The 22750-nt window shown below is 44.5% G+C and overlaps 1 protein-coding gene across 2 annotated transcripts in view; it reads left to right on the top strand.

The window, feature by feature from the left end:
- Positions 1-6999, top strand: part of qkia (QKI, KH domain containing, RNA binding a) — an 84913-nt gene extending 77914 nt beyond the window's left edge. For both annotated transcript variants that reach the window (XM_082516405.1, XM_082516408.1), the window contains exon 8: positions 175-6999. In XM_082516405.1, coding sequence (XP_082372531.1) covers positions 175-191 — 17 coding nt within the window. In that variant the 3' untranslated portion in view covers positions 192-6999. The remainder of the gene's footprint in view (positions 1-174) is intronic.
- The last annotated feature ends 15751 nt before the right edge of the window (positions 7000-22750 follow it).

The following is a 22750-nucleotide window of genomic DNA, read 5'->3' as shown; positions in this document are numbered from 1 at the left end:
TGAGATTAGCTGGGTTCACCTCATGTTGGCAGGGGACTAAGAGCAGGGGGCGACGTAAGAGATTGCATTCATTTTATTGTTAAAATGATGTCATTCCAGTCTCTTCTTGCTGACACTAATATCCTTTCTATCTTTTTTTTTCTGTTTGTTTTGTTTTTGTTTCTAACCACCTAGCCGCCACCGGCAACTAACACATGACCTTCTGACCTCTGAACTCTTCACCCAATGACGAGCCGCCCCAAGCCTGCCTGCTGATCAGTTAACTGGTAATTGCCTTTTGCTAGCCTCTCGGACGCAAGTGTGAGAGAGAGAGAGAGAGAGAGAGGCGCCTGCCCGTACAGTTACCCTAACACATTCTGACAATAAAAATAAAAAAAAAGAAGAGAGAAAAAAAGTAGAAACCAACGCAGAATCTTCACAGAAACACAACGAAAACCCAACAAAGTTGTGTGATATTCATAAATATTTTTTTCCCTTTGTTCATTGAGTTCGATTCCCATTCTTTCTCTTTCTTTTTCTTCATGAATCACACACTGGGTGGACGTGTTTGTGGTATGACTCATAAATCTGCACTGAATTACATAGCAATAAAGACCCCCACCCCACACACCCCACCCCCCTTCCTCTAATTACTCTGATGTGGTGACCTCACTTGTATGAATCAAAGTTGAGTATTTATTTGACGCAAACCATTTGGTTTCAGAGTAATGGCCCTCAGATTGACAGCCCCTCCTCCCCTCCCTCAAAATATAGATATAAGAGCATCTACCTGCTCCCACCCTGTCCCAAAACCCACCCACGGGGAGAGAAAAAGAAACAGAAGGAAAGAGAACATACACTCACATTAACTTGTTTAATTTCTGTCATTTTCACGTGTAGTTCAGTTGTTGAGCTCTAAGATGTACTTTTGAGCTGACACATTCTGGGTGTGCCCTCTAAACAGCTTTCTGTCTTTGTTTTTATTTAATTTTTTAAAAAGCATGGCTGAAATGATTGCTAAAGGAGCTTTTTATGATTTATGTGTTTTGTTTTTCTCCTGTCTGTTTTTAATGCTTTTTTTTTTTTTAGTCATTTTCTCCACTTGATTTTGTCCTTTTTTTTCCCCCTGTTGTTCATATTTGACTAATTAGCTTTTGCTTAAACCTGACCAGCCAAAACCAAGGCGAGGTGGTTAGCTCTAAAGCAGTACGCCAACTGATGTTCAAAGCAGGCTGCAGAAGCTTAAGAAATGATGAAGGGCAAGATGGGAAGGTCACTACTTGGGCTGATGGTTCTTTGTGTGTTTTTGTGTGTGTTTTTAATTAATACTACAATGAAAGTAGGGTGTGTTGAGGCTTCGGGGGGAGGGAGAGGGAAATTGCCCCCCCATCCACACTACATCCACTATACAGTGCCTGATGTATTTTGACAAAAAAAAATCTCAATGAGTTAGCTGAGCTGTGATCACAAAGACAAAAAAAAAGTATTAAGTGTGCATATTTAGCCAAAGGGTTTGCCAGTGAATTATATATCTGCAGTTATGCATCTGTCTCACAGAGGGCTCTCTTTGTGATTTTTAAGAGTTTAAAAGGGTGTGAATTTTTAGTGCCTGCCTTCAGCTGTAACAGCCAGCCAGCCAGTCAGTTTAGATGATTTCTCACCCATTACTGCTCTGTTTTCTTTTAAGGTGAAGAGATGCTAATCAACACTAAATCAACATGTTACACAGTGACAGCAAAGGGGGGAGGGGGGTACTTTGAAGTTCTGTACATAAATGCTTTTGCCATGTTACCTGGATTCTATATTAAGTTGTTTCATCAGCCACGTTGCCAAACAGATGTTTTATTTTGCCATTTTTTTCCATCTCCACGTTTGACTAATTCTTTTTAAATGTATTTTAAGTTTTAACCCCAGTTTGAAGACTTTACATGAGTTGAATCGTGCAGTTGGCATAATCTGAGCCTACTTGCATTTTTGTGTTTTGTTTTTTTTACTGATGAAATTTCTTTTTTCTTTTTCTTTTTTCTTTTTTTTAAACTCGAGGTAAACGATCCAAAAGCGCATCCACAATGTGTCACACCTCCCTGTGATCATAGTCTAGCTTCTGAGCCCACAATCTTTTGTTTAACTCTCTCAAGAAAAAAATAGGATGTGAAAGCCATGCCTGCCTGTTCAAATTGCTTTATACATACGTCTTATATATATAAATATATATATAAATATATAAAAATGTAGATATGTCATTGCATATTCAAATACAGAAGAGAACAAAAAAAAAGATAATTTTACAGGGTGCTGGAGATGAGAAAAAATAAGATCTATTTTTGGCAATTTTAGCTTTTGATACTTTACTTGCAGTTACAAAATCAGAAAAAAATAAAGAAAAAAAGTTTAAAACCGTATAGGGGAAATGGGGGGGGGACCAAGTGGGGAAGGGGAGGGGGACAAGTGCTGTTGACCTTGAATATGATTGGAAAAGGAAGACCAAAACAGTCACGACCCTTCGGAAAGTTAGCGAACATCAGAGTGAGACGGACGCCTAGAGAGCTTAAAAAGATCAAATCAAAGTGCCTTATCGACAGTGGTTTCTGTTTTCTAGTATTCCAGTTGTGTTCAATAATATCCAGCACCCACCAAGATGGCGCAGAGAGGAATGGCTGGTGTTACACGCTCTGAAAGGTCGAGCAGGGTAGCCGCCACCGTATCGTGGCGTTACCGAAGTTATTCTATGCAAAAAGAATAGCAGTCGTTTTGACCAGCTACAAACATGTGCCATGGTTTTGTCTTCCTGAAATGATTTTTTTTTTCTCTTTTCCTTTTACCTGATGGCCCTTTACTCTGCTGTATGAGCAGATTGTGTTCTCTGTTTTTTTAATTATTATTATTGTTATTTCGATTCTAACGATCAAATGAGATATTGTCTTGATTTTTGGTGACTTTGACTAACTTCCTAGAACAAATTGAACTGCCAGTCGTGACCCAGTAGTCTGCCGGAACATGTTTTTTTTTTTTTTCCTTTTTTATAGTTTGTTTGTTTGTTTTTATTATGAGCTAAGAAAAATACATGATGTTCAAGGGAGTGGATGGAAGAGCGAACAGCAGGTGGGGAGGGTCGTCCCCACTACGCCTGTTTGTTTTTGTTTCAACAGCTGCAAACTGAAAGCATCCAGTCCACGTCTCTCAGCGTCAGCTTGACAACAAACTATCAATACAATCATGAGGTTTAAATTGGACAGCTGAAATGTTGGAATAATGAAACAAGCGAGGCCCGCTTCACCGCCAAACAGTTCTCAGCTGTTGAAATAACTGACAGTTTATTGCTGGAAGGTGAAATAATATTAAAATCGAGGAATTCTTGAATCCAATATAACACTTGGCGGTTTTGGTTTTTTTTGTTGTTTTTTTTCCCCCTCTATTCATAGCTCTTTCATCACGCTGTTACAGTGAAAGGTCAATGAAATATTCTTTTTCAGTGTTATTATTTTTATTAAATTGAAATGCAATATTAAAGTGGAGCAAGAGATGGTTATTCGGCATTTGACAGTATTAAGAAAATTCCCTCTGCAATGTTACAACTTGCTGTGTCATTGTGAAAGGCTGGATAAGACCATCAGGGGAAAGGTTGACTCTTATGCCTACCGTATTCTCTCTGGCCTGCCTACTACATGTATGATAATGTAATTAACAGCCATTGTTACAGGTTTATAATGTATTTTTCTAATCTCATTTTATATGTATATTAATCATGTTTCTGAGTGCTTTTTTTTTTCTTCTTCTTCTTCTTTTTTTTAAATGAAACCCACTGCAACCCCCCTCGCCCTTAAACAACCCTCTCTCCTCCTTCTCCCCCGCCCCCTCCCCTCATCTCTTTTACATCTCGAAAACTGTCTCTTGTGGGGAGTGTTGCCTTTTTCCCTGTTACGTTTTGTTTTGTTTTCTTGCTGATTCCCAGCTTGTTTAACTCATTAGCTACTTTATTAGTTAATTTTTTTTCCTTGTCACGAGTATTTTTACATGCTTGCATTTAGTTTTCATGGTGTATGCTGTTATTTTTTTCTTATTAACCTCTTGGCATTTATTTTAATAAAACATTCTTAGTAAGAATTTTACTAACTTGCTGATATTTTGTCTTGTGTTTATAACCAGTTTCATGAATGTATTACCTCTGGTCTGGTTCACGGACTAACACGATTAAAACCAGTTGTCCTGCCACCACTTCCACTGACTGACAACGCACATTACATGAACACGTGTGCTCTACATAAAACCACACTACACACACGCACAGATCTAACTGGAAACTGCACGAGTTGATAAATGTCCCTCACTGCCGCTCACGCGCTCTCACCTCTGTGCTGACTACAAAAAAAGAAACCAACAAAAAAAAGTCTCTTCATACTTGCACCCAACACTGCTGCTATGTCTTGTCGTCTCTCTCCGAAGCAACTTTTTGTTAGTTGTCCTATCCGCCTGTGTCACTGACCCTCCGCCGCCCCCTCCGTGAGACGGCAGGAAGTGTCGCCCTGTCTGAAACAACAAGCCCCACATTGCTCGAGGTCACGGGTTAACCTCTGGGTCAGCTGTTCTCTCTCCAACGAGGCGCGCACTGATTAAAAAAACAAATACATCTCCACACGCAAAGTCAAAACGTCCTAATCCCCAGAAGATAAAACTCCCATTTCCTCCCTACACACACACAGACACACACACACACTATCTCTAACCATTAGTTAGTGCAGGACTAATCGCAAGCTGTGCAAAAATACTCATATTAGTCATCTCAAAGGGATTAATTTTACTGTGAATGTGAAGAGCAGAACATCTCATCACTGCACATTATAGATGTAGTGAGTTATTTACAACAGACACTCGGGCGCGGGGGCAAATTTATAGATGGCAGTCGTGTGAACGTCTAAAGCTGTATTTTATTTTATTTTTTCCCCACTTTCCCTCTATTGCATCCCTGGCTTATTATGCCTGGATTGGAGCATTACTGTTATCACCAGCTGTTGCCTGTTTGGTGAACACTTCTCCCCATTCAGCTTATTGATATAACGGCTAATACTAGGCCATTTGGGAGCATCTATAACGCTTAGACACACACCAGTACACCACGCCAATATGAAGTGCTCTGGGATCAAAACAACCGTACTATTTCTTCCAGTGTAAGAATGCTGATATGGCTTTCAGCTTGTTAGTATTTATCACCTTTTTTCTGTCCAGGGTGGATTTTCCTCGTCTGAAACACTGCCAGTGTGTGTGTGGTTTCTTTTTTGTTTCGTGTTTTTTCATCCTCCTGCTGACATTAAACTCGTCCTGGGGTTCATTGAGCTTTCTTCTCCTTTTTCTTTATTCAGCTCTCCCTCCACTCTTTACTCGAGGTATTGACACTGACACACAAGCAAAAGATTAACTTCATTAATCCCGATTATTACTTTAACCCGCTGAGTTGTTGCCTCCAGATCATTATTTTGGGGGGGGTTTTCCTCCTTTTTAATATCTGCAGCAACCAAAACAACTTGGCCTTAACTTGTTGTAATTCTCTTCTTGTCTCAGCGAGCGGAGAGCAAGAATTAAAGTGTCTAACATCAAAACTAACATTTCTCGACTTGTAAAATTAACATTAACATGTTTTTATTTTACTTTAACCTTTAACACCTGCTTATACACCAGCAAATAAAGGCAGAGATTACATTACAGGCAAGCCAAAAAATTGTAATTTTATTTTTCTCGCTGTGCATTTTTGATTGTTAGACATAAGCTTTTTATTTATTAATCTAGGATTGGCCTTTAATGTGGTTTTTTTTTTTTTTTTTTTTCGATGGGCTTGTCTGTGTCGTAATGAGCAATTTGAGCTAAACATCCGTCCACTAGCTGTCACAAGCCTTGCCTTTTTATATGTCGGAGAGGTTTTCAGTGGCTCCCGTCAACAAACGAGCTGATGAAAAAGACAGTGAGCCGGTGGGAGTTCTTGTCTGAAGCACAGTAAACTACAAACGCTGCCTAAAATACCGCGGCTGTGTTTAAAAAGTGCCTTTTCTTTCTTCGATTGGAAAATTATATATTTTTGTACTTTATCATTCAAGTGCCAATTTTCTGCCTCCCTTTATCTCACCAAAAGCTGTTGTTTTTATTCTTGGCTTGTTGAGCACACAAAACTAAATACCCAAGCACAATGCACATTTTTTTTTCTTTTGTTTTTTTTCTTTAAACTGGGAAATTTGACCAAAAAAAGAGGGGGGAATTTGGTCACAGATGTTTCCCACCATTAAACTTTGGCTTAATGGGTCCTGTTTTCGATTTGATCCACTGAGAACTTTCTAATCGGACCACAGTATGCAGTGAACTGCTGCTGGTTGCATACTGCTGCCATCTCTGGCAGAGTTCTCACTGTCTTTTCCAAATCTGTCACAGGACATTCAGTGGATTTATCTACTAACTACCTTCTCACCTGTCAATCTCTTTTTCTTCTTCACCTCTGTTTAACAAACATTCCTCCAATGAGTTAAATGGCAGGTTTAACCAATCAGTACTGGTCTCAGCGATGTAGCACTCAGGTGGTTGAAAGAAAAATGCTACCAAAATACAGAAATAAATTCGCCCCACTGGATTTTTCTTCCTTTTAAAAAAAAATAATGATATATATATATATATATATATATATATATATATATATATATATATATATATATGCATATGCATTTAATAGTATAAAACAATTTTTTTCCTAAAAAAAAAATACTAGTATGATATATTGTAAGTTTCTCATCCATTTAGTGATGCAATATCTGTGAGATTTCCTTTTTTGTGGAGTTGTAAGTTTTTATGTGAAGTAGTCTTTATTTTGTTTTGTGTTATCTTGTTTTTTATTATACGGGGTTAGACTGAGAATTTTTCAATAGGGTGTAAAACATGTAATGCCAGTTTTTGTTGCTCACACCAAAAAAGAGGAAAAAAAAAGAATAAATATGAGGAGAACAAATGTCATGTGTGCAATAAAGAACGATATTTACAAGCTTCCCTCTGACTGCTCTACCTGGACTCGTCCTTTTCACACTTTTTATCGGTAACATCATTTCTTTGGATTTGCTGTGACTTTGGGGAGTTGAAAAGGTAGGTAGGTGTGCTATACTTACAGGAAGTTTAAAAAAAAAAAGTGAGGGTTCAGATCCTGGAAAAATAACTCACCTAAGCCTTTAAAGTGAGATCAAGCCCTCTGCTGGATTTGAGTGTGATGTTGGTAAAATGTAAAATGCTGACCTTCAAAGAGGGTCACACAGTTAAAGCTTTCTCTCTGGAGACGGCATCCACACTGACTTTTAAAATCTGTGCTGACTACTGCTGCACCAAATCCTCGCGCTTCACTCCTGTCTGGTCCAGTCAATCGTTCTCGACCGCTAGTAATCACGCGTGACAGGTGACACCAAGTATACTGGCGTCAGGTTAAAAAGTTGACACTTCTACAGCAAACTGAGCAGTGATACTATTTAGAGGCGGATCTGTTTTAATAAAGGCTGACGATGCGGAGTGATGTGTCATCTTGTCATTGCTGCACACGGCGAACTCATCACGAGGTCGACCGCTCGCTAAAAGGCTGCGTGTCGCACTGAATGAGCAGCATGCAGTGTTTACATACTCGCTTCCTATAAATAGCTGTGTTTCACTCATTAAATGTCACGCGTGCATCTGCCAATGCTTTCAAGACTGCAAGGGGTTAGATTATCTTACCGGTGTGTTTAAAATTTAATACGTCACGCCTCTGCTGCCATACACGAATTGATCTTTGAGTTTTATGTTTTCCATTTTAAACATAATGTTTTACTTGGAGTCCTGGAGGCCACTTAACCTTCTTAACAGCTATAAAAGGAAAGGGGAGGAGGTTGTAATCAGTAGGGTATTTTCTGACCTGTTGGAGTTTTTACTGTTTTAATTGTGCAAGACGTTTATCTGGTTTTCACTCAGTAGCACTTTAATCCAAGGAAGATGGTTAATATTTCTGTCTGCAGTCATTTATATTTGATGGGATGGCTCTGTGGTGGGGAGAGCAGCAACAAGGACCTCCTGCACAAAAAGCACCAGGCGTCAACACTGACCGCAGGTATCTCATTAAATCAGATACAGCATGAGGAGTTGCCACATGTATGCAGAACTGCAGGCACTGAAATGCCACATGCTAAATGAGATTTAGCCAGTCTGCAGCTGAGCCCAACTCTGTGAACAATATGCCTGTTTTAGTGCTCATGCACAGGCCACTTTACTAGGTACACCTAACCAGCCAATCACATGGGATTCAAGTGTCCACATGATGAAGAACTGTGATTTAAGTGAGTTTACGTGGCAGTTGGTGCCTGACACACACAATCATTTCTAGGGTTTACAGAGAAAAATAAAATGTGAGCCACAAACATATCTTGAACATCTCTGAACGCGCAACAGCCTTAAATAAGCCTTAAAGCAGATGGGCTACCGCACAGAAGGCCACACCGGGTGCCACCTATCAGGTAAGAACCGGAAAGTGAGGCTACAGTTTGGTCAGGCTCACCAAACGTTGATAATCAAAGACTAGAAAAATGTTGTCTGGACTCGATCGTAGGACCCGAATTTGTGGATCCATCCTGCCTCGGTTCAGGCTGCTAATGGTGTGGGAGATATTTTCTTAGCGCACTTTAGGCCTCTTTGTACCCACTGAGCATCATTTAAACACGACAGCAAACCTCAATATTGTTGTTGACCATGTTGACCCTTTACCACAGTGTACCCACCTTCTAATGGCTGCTTCCAGCAGGATAACACAACATGTCACAAACTGGTTCACTGTACTTAAATGTCCTCCATAGTCAGCAGATCTCAATCCAATAGAGCACATTCGGGATGAGGTGGAACTGGAGATCAAACGAGCAGCTGGAAAATCTGTGAGAACTGAGTGATGCCCTCATGTCAACAGGAACAAAATCTCTGAGGAGTGTTTCCAGCAGTTTGTTGAATTCAGGCAACATATTGTAAAATGTCTCATTTGGAGTCATTAAAATGCCTGATGGTAATTTCTATGTTTTGTCACATTTATGCATTGTGCAAGTTCAGTTTGTGGCAAACAAAATAAGATATCACTTACATCTTTTCTTTGTTTGACTTTAAAAAGAAAAAGGGGGGGGAAAAGTCCTAATTTTAAAAAAATATATGGTTATTTTCAGAGTAACACAAGTTAGGGCCGTGGTCCTTAAACAGTGAGCGAGTAAAATCATCGAAACCCCCTAATTTACATCCATAATGATATCAAAGCTCCATGAGTTATTATCTAAATAGTACCCTGTCAGGTGCAGATGACGGCCTTCAAAATTAAGGTAGGAGCTTAAAATCTCGGCTCTTCCTGGAGTCGTATAAATAAAAATCTTTGTCGGGCCTGGAGGCTGAAAAGAGAAGCATAATCCCGTCAAGAGAATGACTAAAGGTATGTATGCTTACACATTAATCATTCTGTACACACGCCAACTGGATGTGAAGTGGTGTTTCCGTACACAATCAGCTCACGGCAAGCCCAGGTGGAAAATTAAATTCATCAAAACAAACAAGAGTCCCTCTCCTTTTCCTATTTCATGGAGCCAATATAAGATGTTTGCTGTTGGCTGCTGGGCATTCTCCCAGGTATTTACCCTGATTATCAAACATATCATGTCTACTGTAGGTTACTGAGGAAGGCCCATCTGCTAAAACCAGAGAAATTTTACAACCTGCAATGAAAATGACCCATCTTCGCTGGGTAATTAGAGCAATATACAACTTCTGGGTGCTTCCCAATGACTTATTGTCACCCGTAAGTAATAAAAACCAATGGGTTTGAAGTGGGCGTCTCATTCCAGCTCAAACTGGCATCTCTGCAGGAAAAATCTAGATCACAAGGCATCTTTTTCTTTTCTTTGTCTTCTTCTGTCGTCCTCGCGCTGGAGCACAGAGCTGCCGCAGAATGGGACGGCAAGTTCACGACTTTCAATGTCACGCAGGAAGCTGCTGGTGGGGAGACAGAAAGAGAGCAGAGAAGTGGAAGGGAGGAGAAGGAGGAGGAGAATGCCGATGGTGGCTTTGGCCTCCGGGAAGACGCATCAAAGGAGCATTTGTCGCAGAGACCAGCTGGGAGTATAATCAGAGAAAGAGAACTGGAGTTCAGTATATGTGTGTGTGTGCGCCTGTGTATGTTTTTGAATGAGGAGAGTGGAAGGGCTGCATCAGTGGTGACATATGAACCGGCTTCCTGTGGAATGAATGTAGGGCATTCATCAGGGTGCAGCTGTTTCTCCCTCTCTTGCTGTGCATGTGTGTGTAGTGAGTTGTTTTAGTGGGTGCAGTTGTTGTAGGTTTCAAGCTCAGACTGATGAATGAAACTCTATAGTTTTTTGGGCACCTGTGCAGAGTGACACAGTCCAGCAGCTGGATTGTGGTCATCCTGAGACAGCGAGATAGCGGAGAGCACAAGATCGGAGAAGAATTACTTACTTGGTGACAGACGTGGGTATTTCTCCCTGTCTCTGAAATCAGTCGCTTGGTTTCGTTGCACAGGTGACAAAAAACACAGTAGGTGGCACACGTGTCACCAGATCCCCTGCTTTCAATGTCTTCATAATAACTTATTTTGAATTATGCATCCAAATGACTAAAGGCCCGCTGACATTTTCCTCGTCAGCCACATACGCACCGATGCAAAGATGTCGCTACAAGACATCAAATTGCAGAACCATCTGTCACGGCGCTCTAGTCTGGGCGAAATGATGAATCTTCGTCGCCAATCCAACAGGCCTTCCCACTGCTTTTTGTGCTGTTTCTGTGTTGAGCGATCTAGACAGGTGTGAATACTGCAGGCCTGCTGTGTCACCTATTGCTGACAGAGGATGTCTAACTGGTGTGCGTGTATGTGCGATTTCTTCTGTCAGATCTGTCGCTTTTCTGTCCCCGCTGACTACATGTCCCCCACCTCAAAACAGTTTAAGAATGGGGGGGAAAAATATAGTGACACGGGGCATTGCTGCATTCACGTCAAGTTGAGTTTACTGTAAATATAAGTTGTGGCGGCGGAGCACAAAATAACAGGGTATGTCAGCCAGACTGCGATAAAGAGATGTGCAGGACTTTTGGGAGGAGGATGGAAACATTTCTACTATCGAGGAAATGTGTCAACACAGCGAATCAGAAGACATCGGCAGCCTAAGTGGATAATAATATGTGTCATTCCAAGTTTTAGCAGGTGAGACATCTTTTAGAAAAATCGTCTCCCCTTTTATCAAGCTGAACTTGGCCCCTCTGGAGCTTTTTGCAGGTGACAATCCCCTCAGCTTATTTTCTTCTTGCGACTCCAAAAACATTTCCAAACCACGGTAAAAAAACAAACAAACCTTAGTTATCTTGAATAATTTTGAACGACAAATTGATATTTTCACTTGCTGCTAATATTTAGTTTAGTTCAATTCAATTTCATTTATTTAACCAAATCACAGCAACAGTCACTTGGAGGCAATTTACATTGTAAAGTAATTAGTATTTAGTATTTTTAGTATTTTATTTATTTATTGTCATTGTCAAGAACAATGAAATTGCGTTTGGGGCTTCCATACAACCCCCAAAAAAAGAAGAAAATAATAAATACCCCTTAAAACCCAAGTGTACATATTTAACCCAGTGTGACTCCAATGCAATAAGACAATCCTTAGCAATAATGTTCGTAGAAATTCAGACAAAGACCTGAGAAACATGACAAAATACAACAATGCAACCCATTCAATATTATTGTACTGTGAGATATGATATCAGATATGATAGTTATCTATTTAAGAAAGAGGGGGGGGGGGGGGGGCAGGAGGGGGAAGAGAATAAAGATATGATGCACCAATGCAGACCAGTTCATTGCTATTAAGAAGTTGGATATGGTTATTGTCCGTGAGAGGGGGGCAGAGAGTTCAGGAGCTTCACAGCCTGTGGATACAGGCTGTTGGCCAGTCTGGATGTTCTGGCCTGTATAGACCTGTACCTTCTCCCTGAGGGCAGCAGATGGAAAAGGTGGCGCGCAGGGTGATGTTGGTCCCGCAGGATACTGTGCACCCTCCTCAGACAGCGAGTGGGGAAGATATTACTGATCTCTGGCAGACTTGTTCCAATAATTCTGCCAGCTTCTTTCACCACCCGCTGGAGTGCTTGCTGATCGGCCTTGGTGCAGCTGGGGAACCACACTAGAAATCCATACGTCAGAACGCTGCTGATGGCACAGTTGTAGAAATTCAACATCAGAGAACTGGGAATGTGTGCGCTCCGCAGTCTCCTCAGGTAGTAGAGGCGCTGTTGGGCCTTCCGTACAACTGAGGTGATATGGTTGCCCCAGGACAGGTCCTCGGTCACAGTTACCCCCAAGAATTTAAAACTGCTCACCCTCTCCACCGCCTCACTGCCAATGAAGAGAGGCAGATGGTTGTTATGGCCCCTCTTCCGGAAATCTACAATGATCTCCTTGGTCTTTTTGGTGTTTAAGACCAAGTTATTGTCGTGGCACCATGACTCTAGTTGTTGCACCTCTGTCCTATAGTTTGTCTCATCATTGTTGGATATAAGTCCGAGCACTGTGGTGTCATCTGCAAACTTAACAATGAGATTGGACGCGCAGGAGGAAATACAGTCATGGGTGAAGAGAGTGTATAGCAGAGGGCTCAGAACACACCCCTGAGGGGCACCGGTGTTGACCACAAGGGTGGAAGAGGTATTCTTACCCACTCTGACACTCTGTCTACGGTTAGTGAGGAAGTCCACAATCCAGTTGCACAGAGAGGAGTTAAGTCCCAGTTGGTGGAGTTTGGGACGGAGTTTGTATGGCCGGATGGTATTAAAAGCCGAGCTGTAGTCTACAAAGAGGAGCCGTGCATAGGTGTTCCTGTGTTCCAAGTGCTTCAGTAATGTGTGCAGCACTGTGGCGATCGCATCCTCGGTTGACCGGTTCTCCCTGTATGCAAACTGGTGCGAGTCCAGGGATGGTGGAAAAGCAGCTCTGATGTGTTTAATGACCAGTCTCTCCAGGCATTTGGCGGGAATGGGGGTGAGTGCCACAGGTCTGAAATCGTTCAGACATGTGACATTTGACTGTTTTGGGATGGGAACGATGGTTGCTGCTTTGAAACAGGATGGTACCAGTGAACAGGACAACGAGGTGTTATATATAGAGGTGAAGACGTCCGCCAGGTCCGCAGCACAGTCTTTTAGCACCCGGCCCAGCACTCCATCCGGCCCGGCCGCCTTCCTGGTGTTAATGCTCCGGAACACACGCCTCAGCTCATGAGTGCTCAGGACCTCGATACGCCTCCTGTGCTGCTGCTTGGCAGTCTTGATGCCTCTTCTCAGGTTGGCCCTGGCAGCACTGTATGCCTCCTGGTCCCCGGATTTGAAAGCGTTGTTCCTCGTTCGAATAAGTTGTTGAACTCCGTGTGTCATCCAGGGTGGATTATTAGGGAACACACGGAATCGTTTCCAAGTTGTTACATTGTCCACACAGAAACAGATGTAGTCCAAGACAGTGGAGGAGTAACTGTCCAATGCGTGTCGATTGTCAGTGTCCTGCACCTTGAATACATCCCAGTCTGTGCAGTGGAAACAGTCCTGAAGCATCGGAATAGCGTCCTGCGGCCATGTTCTCACGGTTTTGGTTGTAATCCCAGTGCTCTTGATCTTTTGTGTGTATATTGGGTGTAGCAGAAGGGAGAGATGGTCTGACAGACCCAGGTGGGGATAAGCCTGGGCTCTGTACGCATTCGCCATGTTGGTGTACACCTGGTCCAACGTTCTATCTCCTCTGGTAGCACACTTCACATTACGGTGGAAATTGTGAAGTACAGATTTCAGGTCCGCGTGGTTAAAATCCCCAGCCGCAATAAAGACACTGTCCGGGTGTGCTACCAGGCTGTTATTGATGCTGCTGCTCAATTGTGCTAACGCTAGCTTAGCATTAGCATCTGGTGGAATGTAAACAGCGCAGATGTAAACGGCAGAAAATTCCCGAGGGAGATAGAATGGACGGCACTTTAACACCAACAGTTCTACCTCTGTACTGCACAGTTTTTCCGTTACCGTGACGTTCGTGCACCAAAGGTTGTTAATATAGATGCACAGCCCCCCGCCAGTCTTCTTACCCGAGTCCGCAGACCTGTCGGCTCGATAGGCGGTGCGGCCTGCTAGATCGATAGCCGCATCGGGAATGGCGCTGTCCAGCCAGGTTTCAGTGAAAATCATGCACGAACAGTTATTAAAAGTCCGTCGAGTGGCGATCTGCAGTCGTATTTCATCCAGTTTGTAACGGATTGAACGGGCGTTGGAGAGGAATATGATCGGGAGTGGTGGTTTAAACGGACTAGTCTTTAGCCGTGCCCACAGGCCTCCCCGCTTGCCTCTCTTCTGCCTCCGCTCGCAACGTCTCCTCCTGCGGCTTGCTGTTGCGGGTAGCCCCGGGGGTTGCTTAACGATCTCCGGGGGGATGAGATACTCGGATGTTAGTTGAAGATCTCCACGGCTTAGTTGTAGTAGATCATCTCTGTTGTATTGAAGTAACCCCAGACTGTGTGAAATAATACACAGTACCACCAAAAGTGCAAAAGTGTACCAAAAGTGCAAAAGTGTAATTACTATTATATTAGCCATAATACTGAGAACCTTAGACAACATTTGGGTGACAACGTTTCTGGTTCCATCCTCATAATGTTTACTGTGATACATCCAGTGATGCTGTCCTGGAGTCCAGACAAATGGCACTTACAATCTACGATGTTAAATCTATCCTTTAATTATTTTCTTCATGCCTGTATCATCAAGTTACAGACCCCTGAGCACAGGTTTTGGTGAGCCCCAGCCAACATGCCAACATGATTTGATTACTTCAGTAATGAGACATGCTACTGAAGATAATAAAGTAGTAGTAGATTATACTGTAATGTGAGATAAAGACAAAGTGTAAAAAAACAAAACAAAAATATCACATAAAGTACTTTTATTAAATTGAATTTGAAACAGCCAAAGTTCTTTTTAAAATGCTTCTTACAATCCTAATACTAGTGTAAACATACCACGGCAGACCCGATGACGTGCACGTGAACATGCTATTCAGCACACTCTATTGACACTTTTACTACCTCACAGTTGCTGTCACAAACACACAACAACAGCATTAAACAGTCAGCATAGACTTGAAGCTGGCGAGGCATGATGCTGCTCAGGTGTGTCCACCTCCCCTGCAGCAGCACTGCAGACCACTCCCCACCACAACTATGTTTAATGTAAGTGTGTGTGTGCACACTTACCTGTTGTCTTCTTCCTGTATCATTTTCTCTGTCTGGTTTCCTGGTGATCTTGTCCTCCTTTTTCTCAATTCAGCGCCTCCTGCAAACACTATATTCTCGCTCTTGGATGGGTGTTGAAACAACAATAAAGAAGAACTTTTGAGATGTGTTCACTTAGGAAAATGATATTTTCTTATATATATATATATATATATATATATAAAATTCCCCACTTGCCCCTGTGGGCGGTTTATCCTTCAAGCTCGGGTCTTCTACCAGAGGCCTGGGAGCTTGAGGGTCCTGCACAGTATCTTAGCTGTTCCCAGGACTGCGCTCTTCTGGACAGAGATCTCCGATGTTGAGTGCTCCTAGTGCTCCAATTACCACGGGGACCACCATTACCTTCACCCTCCACATCCTCTCGAGCTCTTCTCTGAGCCCTTGGTATTTCTCCAGCTTCTCGTGTTCCTTCTTCCTGATATTACTGTCATTCGGAACCGCTACATCGATCACTACGGCCGTCTGCTTCTGTTTGTCTACCACCATTATGTCCGGTTGGTTAGCCACCACCATTTTGTCCGTCTGTATCTGGAAGTCCCACAGGATCTTAGCTTGGTCATTCTCCACCACCCTTGGGGGCATCTCCCATTTTGACCTCGGGACTTCCAGGTTATACTCGGCACAGATGTTCCTGTACACTATACCGGCCACTTGGTTATGGCGTTCCATGTATGCCTTGCCTGCTAGCATCTTGCACCCTGCTGTTATGTGCTGGATTGTCTCTGGGGCATCTTTACACAGCCTGCTCCTGGGGTCTTGCCTGGTGTGATAGACCCCAGCCTCTATGGATCTTGTACTCAGAGCTTGTTCTTGTGCTGCCATGATTAGTGCCTCTGTGCTGTCTTTCAGTCCAGCTTTGTCCAGCCACTGGTAGGATTTCTGGATATCAGCCACCTCCTCTATCTGCCGGTGGTACATACCGTGCAGGGGCCTGTCCTTCCATGATGGTTCCTCGTCTCCCTCCTCTTTCTTGGGTTTCTGCTGCCTGAGGTATTCACTGAGCACTCGGTCAGTTGGGGCCATCTTCCCAATGTATTCTTGGATGTTCCTTGTCTCATCCTGGACTGTGGTGCTGACACTCACCAGTCCCCGGCCCCCTTCCTTCCGCTTAGCGTACAGCCTCAGGGTGCTGGACTTGGGGTGAAACTCTCCATGCATGGTAAGGAGCTTTCTTGTCTTTATGTCAGTGGCTTCTATCTCCTCCTTTGGCCAGCCTATTACCCCAGCAGAGTACCTGATCACGGGCAGGGCGTAGGTGTTGATGGCCCGGACCTTGTTCCTACCGTTCAGCTGAATCCTCAGGACTTGCCTGACCCTCTGCAGGTACTTGGTGGTTGCAGCCTTTCTAGCGGCCTCTTCATGGTTCCCATTCGCCTGCGGGATCCCCAGGTACTTGTAACTGTCCTCTATGTCTGCAATGTTGCCTTCTGGTAGTTCAATCCCCTCAGTTCTGACTACCTTCCCTCTCTTTGTTACCATCCGACTACACTTCTCCAGCCCGAATGACATCCCTATGTCATTGCTGTATAGCCTGGTGGTGTGGATCAGTGAATCGATGTCTCGTTCACTCTTGGCTGACAACTGCTCCGTTCCGTAGTCGGTATCCATAGCCAGTCTTGTCAATGATCGCACTGAGGGGGTTCAGGCCTATGCAGAACAGCAGTGGGGACAGAGCATCTCCTTGGTAGATCCCGCACTTGACGGTGACTTGTGCTATGGGCTTGGAGTTGGCCTCTAGTGTTGTACACCACATACCCATTGAGTTCCCGATGAAGGCTCTCAGGGTCCTGTTGATCTTGTACAATTCTAAGCATTCCATTATCCAGCGGTGGGGCATTGAGTCGTAGGCCTTCTCGTAATCAATCCAGGCAGTGCACAGGTTGGTCAGTCTGGTCTTGCAGTCTCGGCTGACTGCTCCGGTCTATCTATATATATATATATATATATATACATACGGTTCGGTTCGGTTCGATACTTTGGTGTCACGGTTCGATATTTTTTCGATACAAAAAAATGTTCATGCATTTTTAATTTGTCATTTATTAAAATTATAAATATATATTTTAACTCAAAAGTACAGTTTTTAAATTTAACCCTAACCCTTGTGCGTGTTTTTTATTTTGACAGCGAATGCGCACCTGCGGACCACTTATGTGCAGCCCTGGTTATTTAGCTCGTCATATTGCAGCCACAGAAATTCTTTTGTCCATGAAACCATAAAGCTGCACTTTCTTTTTGCCTTATAGTCTGATTTGTCATAACTTCTCCGTTTTGTGGTAAGCTTTTATTTGGCTGTCACTTCTTCACCCTGACCTGTCTTATTTGGCTCAGCAGAACTGAAATGCTTTTACACACTCACTCACATAAGCTCAGCGATTCTCTGTGCGATCAACCTCTCACATGTTTAAGCTTGCTGCGGGAGATTTCACTTGTCATGTTTGCATAGTAAGCTAACGATTAATAAGACGATGTCAGAGGAATTGGTGCACAAATTATCATCACTCACAGATCAGTGCTGTCGCTCTCTATACACAGTTCGCACGATTGCAAAGTGAAAGCAAAAAAACAAGCGCAAATTCAAACGCGACTTCAATATGTCACATATTGACAGTGGCTCACCGATGCCAATAACATAATTACCCAGCTACATTTCTGAAAGAATGCAAAAGCATTGACATATATTTTTCCTACAATAGCCCGACGGGCAGGGAAGAGATAGATTTTGGTAGCCCGACTGAAAAAATCGCTAGCTCCGGGACGTCGGGCTAGCGATATTGCAAGCCCTGTATCTGATTGAGGAATCACTCATCTTTGGAAAAGAGAGTTTATTACAGAGAAATGGCTCTTTCCAAAATAAAAGCTATACTATCCGCTTCTTCTGGGCTATATTCTCAGCAGCATAAGGAGAATCATGTGCTAACAGCTGTCTAAATGACTCGGCTAAAGTTAGTAGCATGCTTGCTTTTTTTTGTCTGCTTCCACTTGTCTTTGCACTAGGATGATGTCGGCGTAAATGTGCAGTCATATTCGTCGTGTTCCCACTAGTGCTTTCAGGTTAATCTCGTTGAAATGACCTTAACGCCACAACACGGCAAATCTCCGTTAACGAGCTACCGCCGATCGCTCCGTGCATGGGGCTAGACGGCCAACACGTTAACGAGCTAACTGCGCTAGCACACTAGTTCACACCAATGTAATTGAGCATTGCATGGCACATCCAACATACTGTTTTACTTTAGTCCATGACTCGCTTACCTTCAGGGTCATACGTCACATGAAAACCAAAATAATTCCAAACGCCAGATCTGAATGAGGGTGGGGGAGGTGCCCTGCGCTCTTCCTTCTGACTATGCTGTCTGTGTTGAGCGCTCAGTGGATCTGCGCTGGACAGTGCAGCCTAGGTGGAGTAGTCGAACACAGATTCACTGAGCACTCAACACAGACAGCATCGTCAGAAGGAAAATTGATAAAATAAATTACAAATGTTGTATTGTTCGATACATATGCGTACCGAACCGAAAGCACTGTATCGAACGGTTCAATATCGATACGAATATCGTTGCACCCCTAATATATATATATATATATGTATATATAAAGAAGGTACATAAGAAATACAGCAAGCTGTCCATACCTGAGGCCTTGGAAACTGCCAAGCAAAGACTCACAGCCTTGGCCAGCCGCTTGAGGAGATACACCAGAGAGATAGAAGGCAGGAGAATAAACCAGCTAGTGGTTAAACTACACGCCTTTGGAACAGAGGATCGCAAGTTCGATTCCTGCCTGGGCGTCTGTATCCAGTAAGGGTCCTAAGGCTAGACCCCCTATGCTAAGCAAGCCTACCGCAGACATGAGCGAGACAGATAAATATGAAGGCATGCCGGCTCGGACGTCGCCCGGATCAACAAGGTCCGCGTCAGGTGTTGAGGAACCAGGGCACCCTGACGAAAAGTGGGCTACTGGAACAAGAAGGCATCGGTGGGCAAGGGACGAAAACAGGGCGTTGTTGGAATGCTACTACGCAAGTAACCCCGGCGGAAGGGGCTACATGAATAGGATGAGGGACCTATGGATTCTTCGATACCCAACATCCACAATGACGGCGAAACAACTAGTAGCTCAGTGTTCCAACATTCGAAAGAAGGGACTGCTCTCACAGCTAGAGATTGACGAGGTACAACACAAATGCTACGGCAAGGAGGAGTCAGGACGCCAGGTCAGGGGGGAGATATCATCACCCCCACCCGAGATTGGGTACATAGCCCCAAGTGCAATAGGAGAAGGATCGTTGAGTGCGAGAGGAACTGACCTGAAAAATAGGATCATGGCCAAGCTTGAAACCTGGATCCCCCGTAGCCGGTTACCAAGATTACGTGAAGTACCCTCAGAAGGTCTGCTAGATGATGTTAATGCAGCACTACGGGCAATACCTACAACCACGATTACCGACACTAACAAGCTGATCTACAATACGGCAGCAGTGATCAGTGAGATGCTTGGCTACAAGTTGAACAGCCACAAGGGGCAGTACCCTCCATGGAGAAGGAGGCTAGAGGGCAAGATCAAAGTAGCACGGAGGGAGGTTAGCCAACTAACAGAGTTGCAGAAAGGTGCGTCAAATAAGGTGCCTAAGAAATACAGCAAGCTGTCCATACCTGAGGCCTTGGAAACTGCCAAGCAAAGACTCACAGCCTTGGCCAGCCGCTTGAGGAGGTACACCAGAGAGATAGAAGGCAGGAGAATAAACCAGCTGTTCTCCACAGAACCAGCAAAGGTGTACTCTCAGTGGCAAGGGAACAATAAGAGAACAGCACCACCAAGGCTGGAGACGGAGCAATACTGGAAGAGCATATGGGAGAAGGACGCAACCCATAATGGCAATGCTCAGTGGCTAGTGGATCTGAGGGCAGACCACAGCGACCTCCCTGAACAGGGTCCAGTAACCATCACAGTGGCAGATATCCAAGAAAGGGTCTCCAGTATGAAGAGTTGGACAGCACCAGGGCCCGACATGGTTCACGCCTACTGGCTGAAGAAGCTGACTGCACTCCACGAGCGTCTGGCAGCACAAATGAACCAGCTGCTAGTTAACGAGAGACACCCGGAATGGCTAACTGAAGGCCGGACGGTCCTGATCCCCAAGGACCCCAAGAAGGGACCGGTCCCCTCCAACTACCGACCAATAACCTGCCTCAGTACTACATGGAAGCTCCTGTCAGGCATCATATCGGCTAAGATGAACAGGCACATGGGTCAATACATGAGCGGGACACAGAAAGGAATTGGCAAGAATACCAGAGGTGCAAAACACCAGCTACTGGTAGACAGAACAATCAGCCGAGACTGCAAGACCAGACTGACCAACCTGTGCACTGCCTGGATTGATTACAAGAAGGCCTATGACTCAATGCCCCACAGCTGGATACTGGAATGCCTAGAATTGTACAAGATCAATGGGACCCTAAGAGCCTTCATCAGGAACTCAATGGGGATGTGGCGTACAACACTAGAGGCCAACTCCAAGCCCATAGCACAAGTTACCATCAAGTGCGGGATCTACCAAGGAGATGCTCTGTCCCCACTGCTGTTCTGCATAGGCCTGAACCCCCTCAGTGAGATCATTAACAAGACTGGCTACGGATACCGACTACGGAACGGAGCAGTTGTCAGCCACCTCCTGTACATGGATGACATCAAGCTGTATGCCAAGAGTGAACGAGACATCGATTCACTGATCCACACTACCAGGCTATACAGCAATGACATTGGAATGTCGTTCGGACTGGAGAAGTGTAGTCGGATGGTAACAAAGAGAGGGAAGGTAGTCAGAACTGAGGGGATTGAACTACCAGAAGGCAACATTGCAGACATAGAGGACAGTTACAAGTACCTGGGGATCCCGCAGGCAAATGGGAACCATGAAGAGGCCACTAGAAAGGCTGCAACCACCAAGTACCTGCAGAGGGTCAGGCAAGTCCTGAGGAGTCAGCTGAATGGTAAGAACAAGATCCGGGCCATCAACACATACGCCCTGCCCGTGATCAGGTACCCTGCTGGGGTAATAGGCTGGCCAAAGGAGGAGATAGAAGCCACTGACATAAAGACAAGAAAGCTCCTGACCATGCATGGAGGGTTTCACCCCAAGTCCAGCACCCTGAGGCTGTACGCTAAGCGGAAGGAAGGGGGCCGGGGACTGGTGAGTGTCAGCACCACAGTCCAGGATGAGACAAGGAACATCCAAGAATACATTGGGAAGATGGCCCCAACTGACCGAGTGCTCAGTGAATACCTCAGGCAGCAGAAACCCAAGAAAGAGGAGGGAGACGAGGAACCATCATGGAAGGACAGGCCCCTGCACGGTATGTACCACCGGCAGATAGAGGAGGTGGCTGATATCCAGAAATCCTACCAGTGGCTGGACAAAGCTGGACTGAAAGACAGCACAGAGGCACTAATCATGGCAGCACAAGAACAAGCTCTGAGCACAAGATCCATAGAGGCTGGGGTCTATCACACCAGGCAAGACCCCAGGTGCAGGCTGTGTAAAGATGCCCCAGAGACAATCCAGCACATAACAACAGGGTGCAAGATGCTAGCAGGCAAGGCATACATGGAACGCCATAACCAAGTGGCCGGCATAGTGTACAGGAACATCTGTGCCGAGTATAACCTGGAAGTCCCGAGGTCAAAATGGGAGATGCCCCCAAGGGTGGTGGAGAATGACCGAGCTAAGATCCTGTGGGACTTCCAGATACAGACGGACAAAATGGTGGTGGCTAACCAACCGGACATAGTGGTGGTAGACAAACAGAAGAAGACGGCCGTAGTGATCGATGTAGCGGTTCCGAATGACAGCAATATCAGGAAGAAGGAACACGAGAAGCTGGAGAAATACCAAGGGCTCAGAGAAGAGCTCGAGAGGATGTGGAGGGTGAAGGTAACGGTGGTCCCCGTGGTAATCGGAGCACTAGGTGCGGTGACTCCCAAGCTAGACGAGTGGCTCCAGCAGATCCCGGGAACAACATCGGAGATCTCTGTCCAGAAGAGCGCAGTCCTGGGAACAGCTAAGATACTGCGCAGGACCCTCAAGCTCCCAGGCCTCTGGTAGAGGACCCGAGCTTGAAGGATAAACCGCCCGCAGGGGCGTGCTGGGTGTTTTTATATATCAAAATATATCAAAATGGCGCCGGTGAGGTCGGCTGCCGTGCTGGATGCTCTGCCCTAACTTCTCCACTTTTTGCAGTTTTTCGTCACTTTTTGCTATATCTGCGATAATCTTGCATGGGCATCATGCAAAACACACAAATCCGCTACAGTAGAGACACTTTGGTTTCTATTGGTCTGCAGTACACGAACATTTCACCATGTTTAACTCCGGACCCAACCTGGCCAAAGGAGATCCTGAGAGAGAACAAAGG

The sequence above is a fragment of the Aulonocara stuartgranti genome (assembly GCF_965226115.1).
Source record: "Aulonocara stuartgranti genome assembly, chromosome: 19".
NCBI classification, from domain to species: Eukaryota; Metazoa; Chordata; class Actinopteri; order Cichliformes; family Cichlidae; genus Aulonocara; species Aulonocara stuartgranti.
Note: the sequence above shows the minus strand (reverse complement) of the source record. Positions and strands in the feature narration are given on the sequence as shown.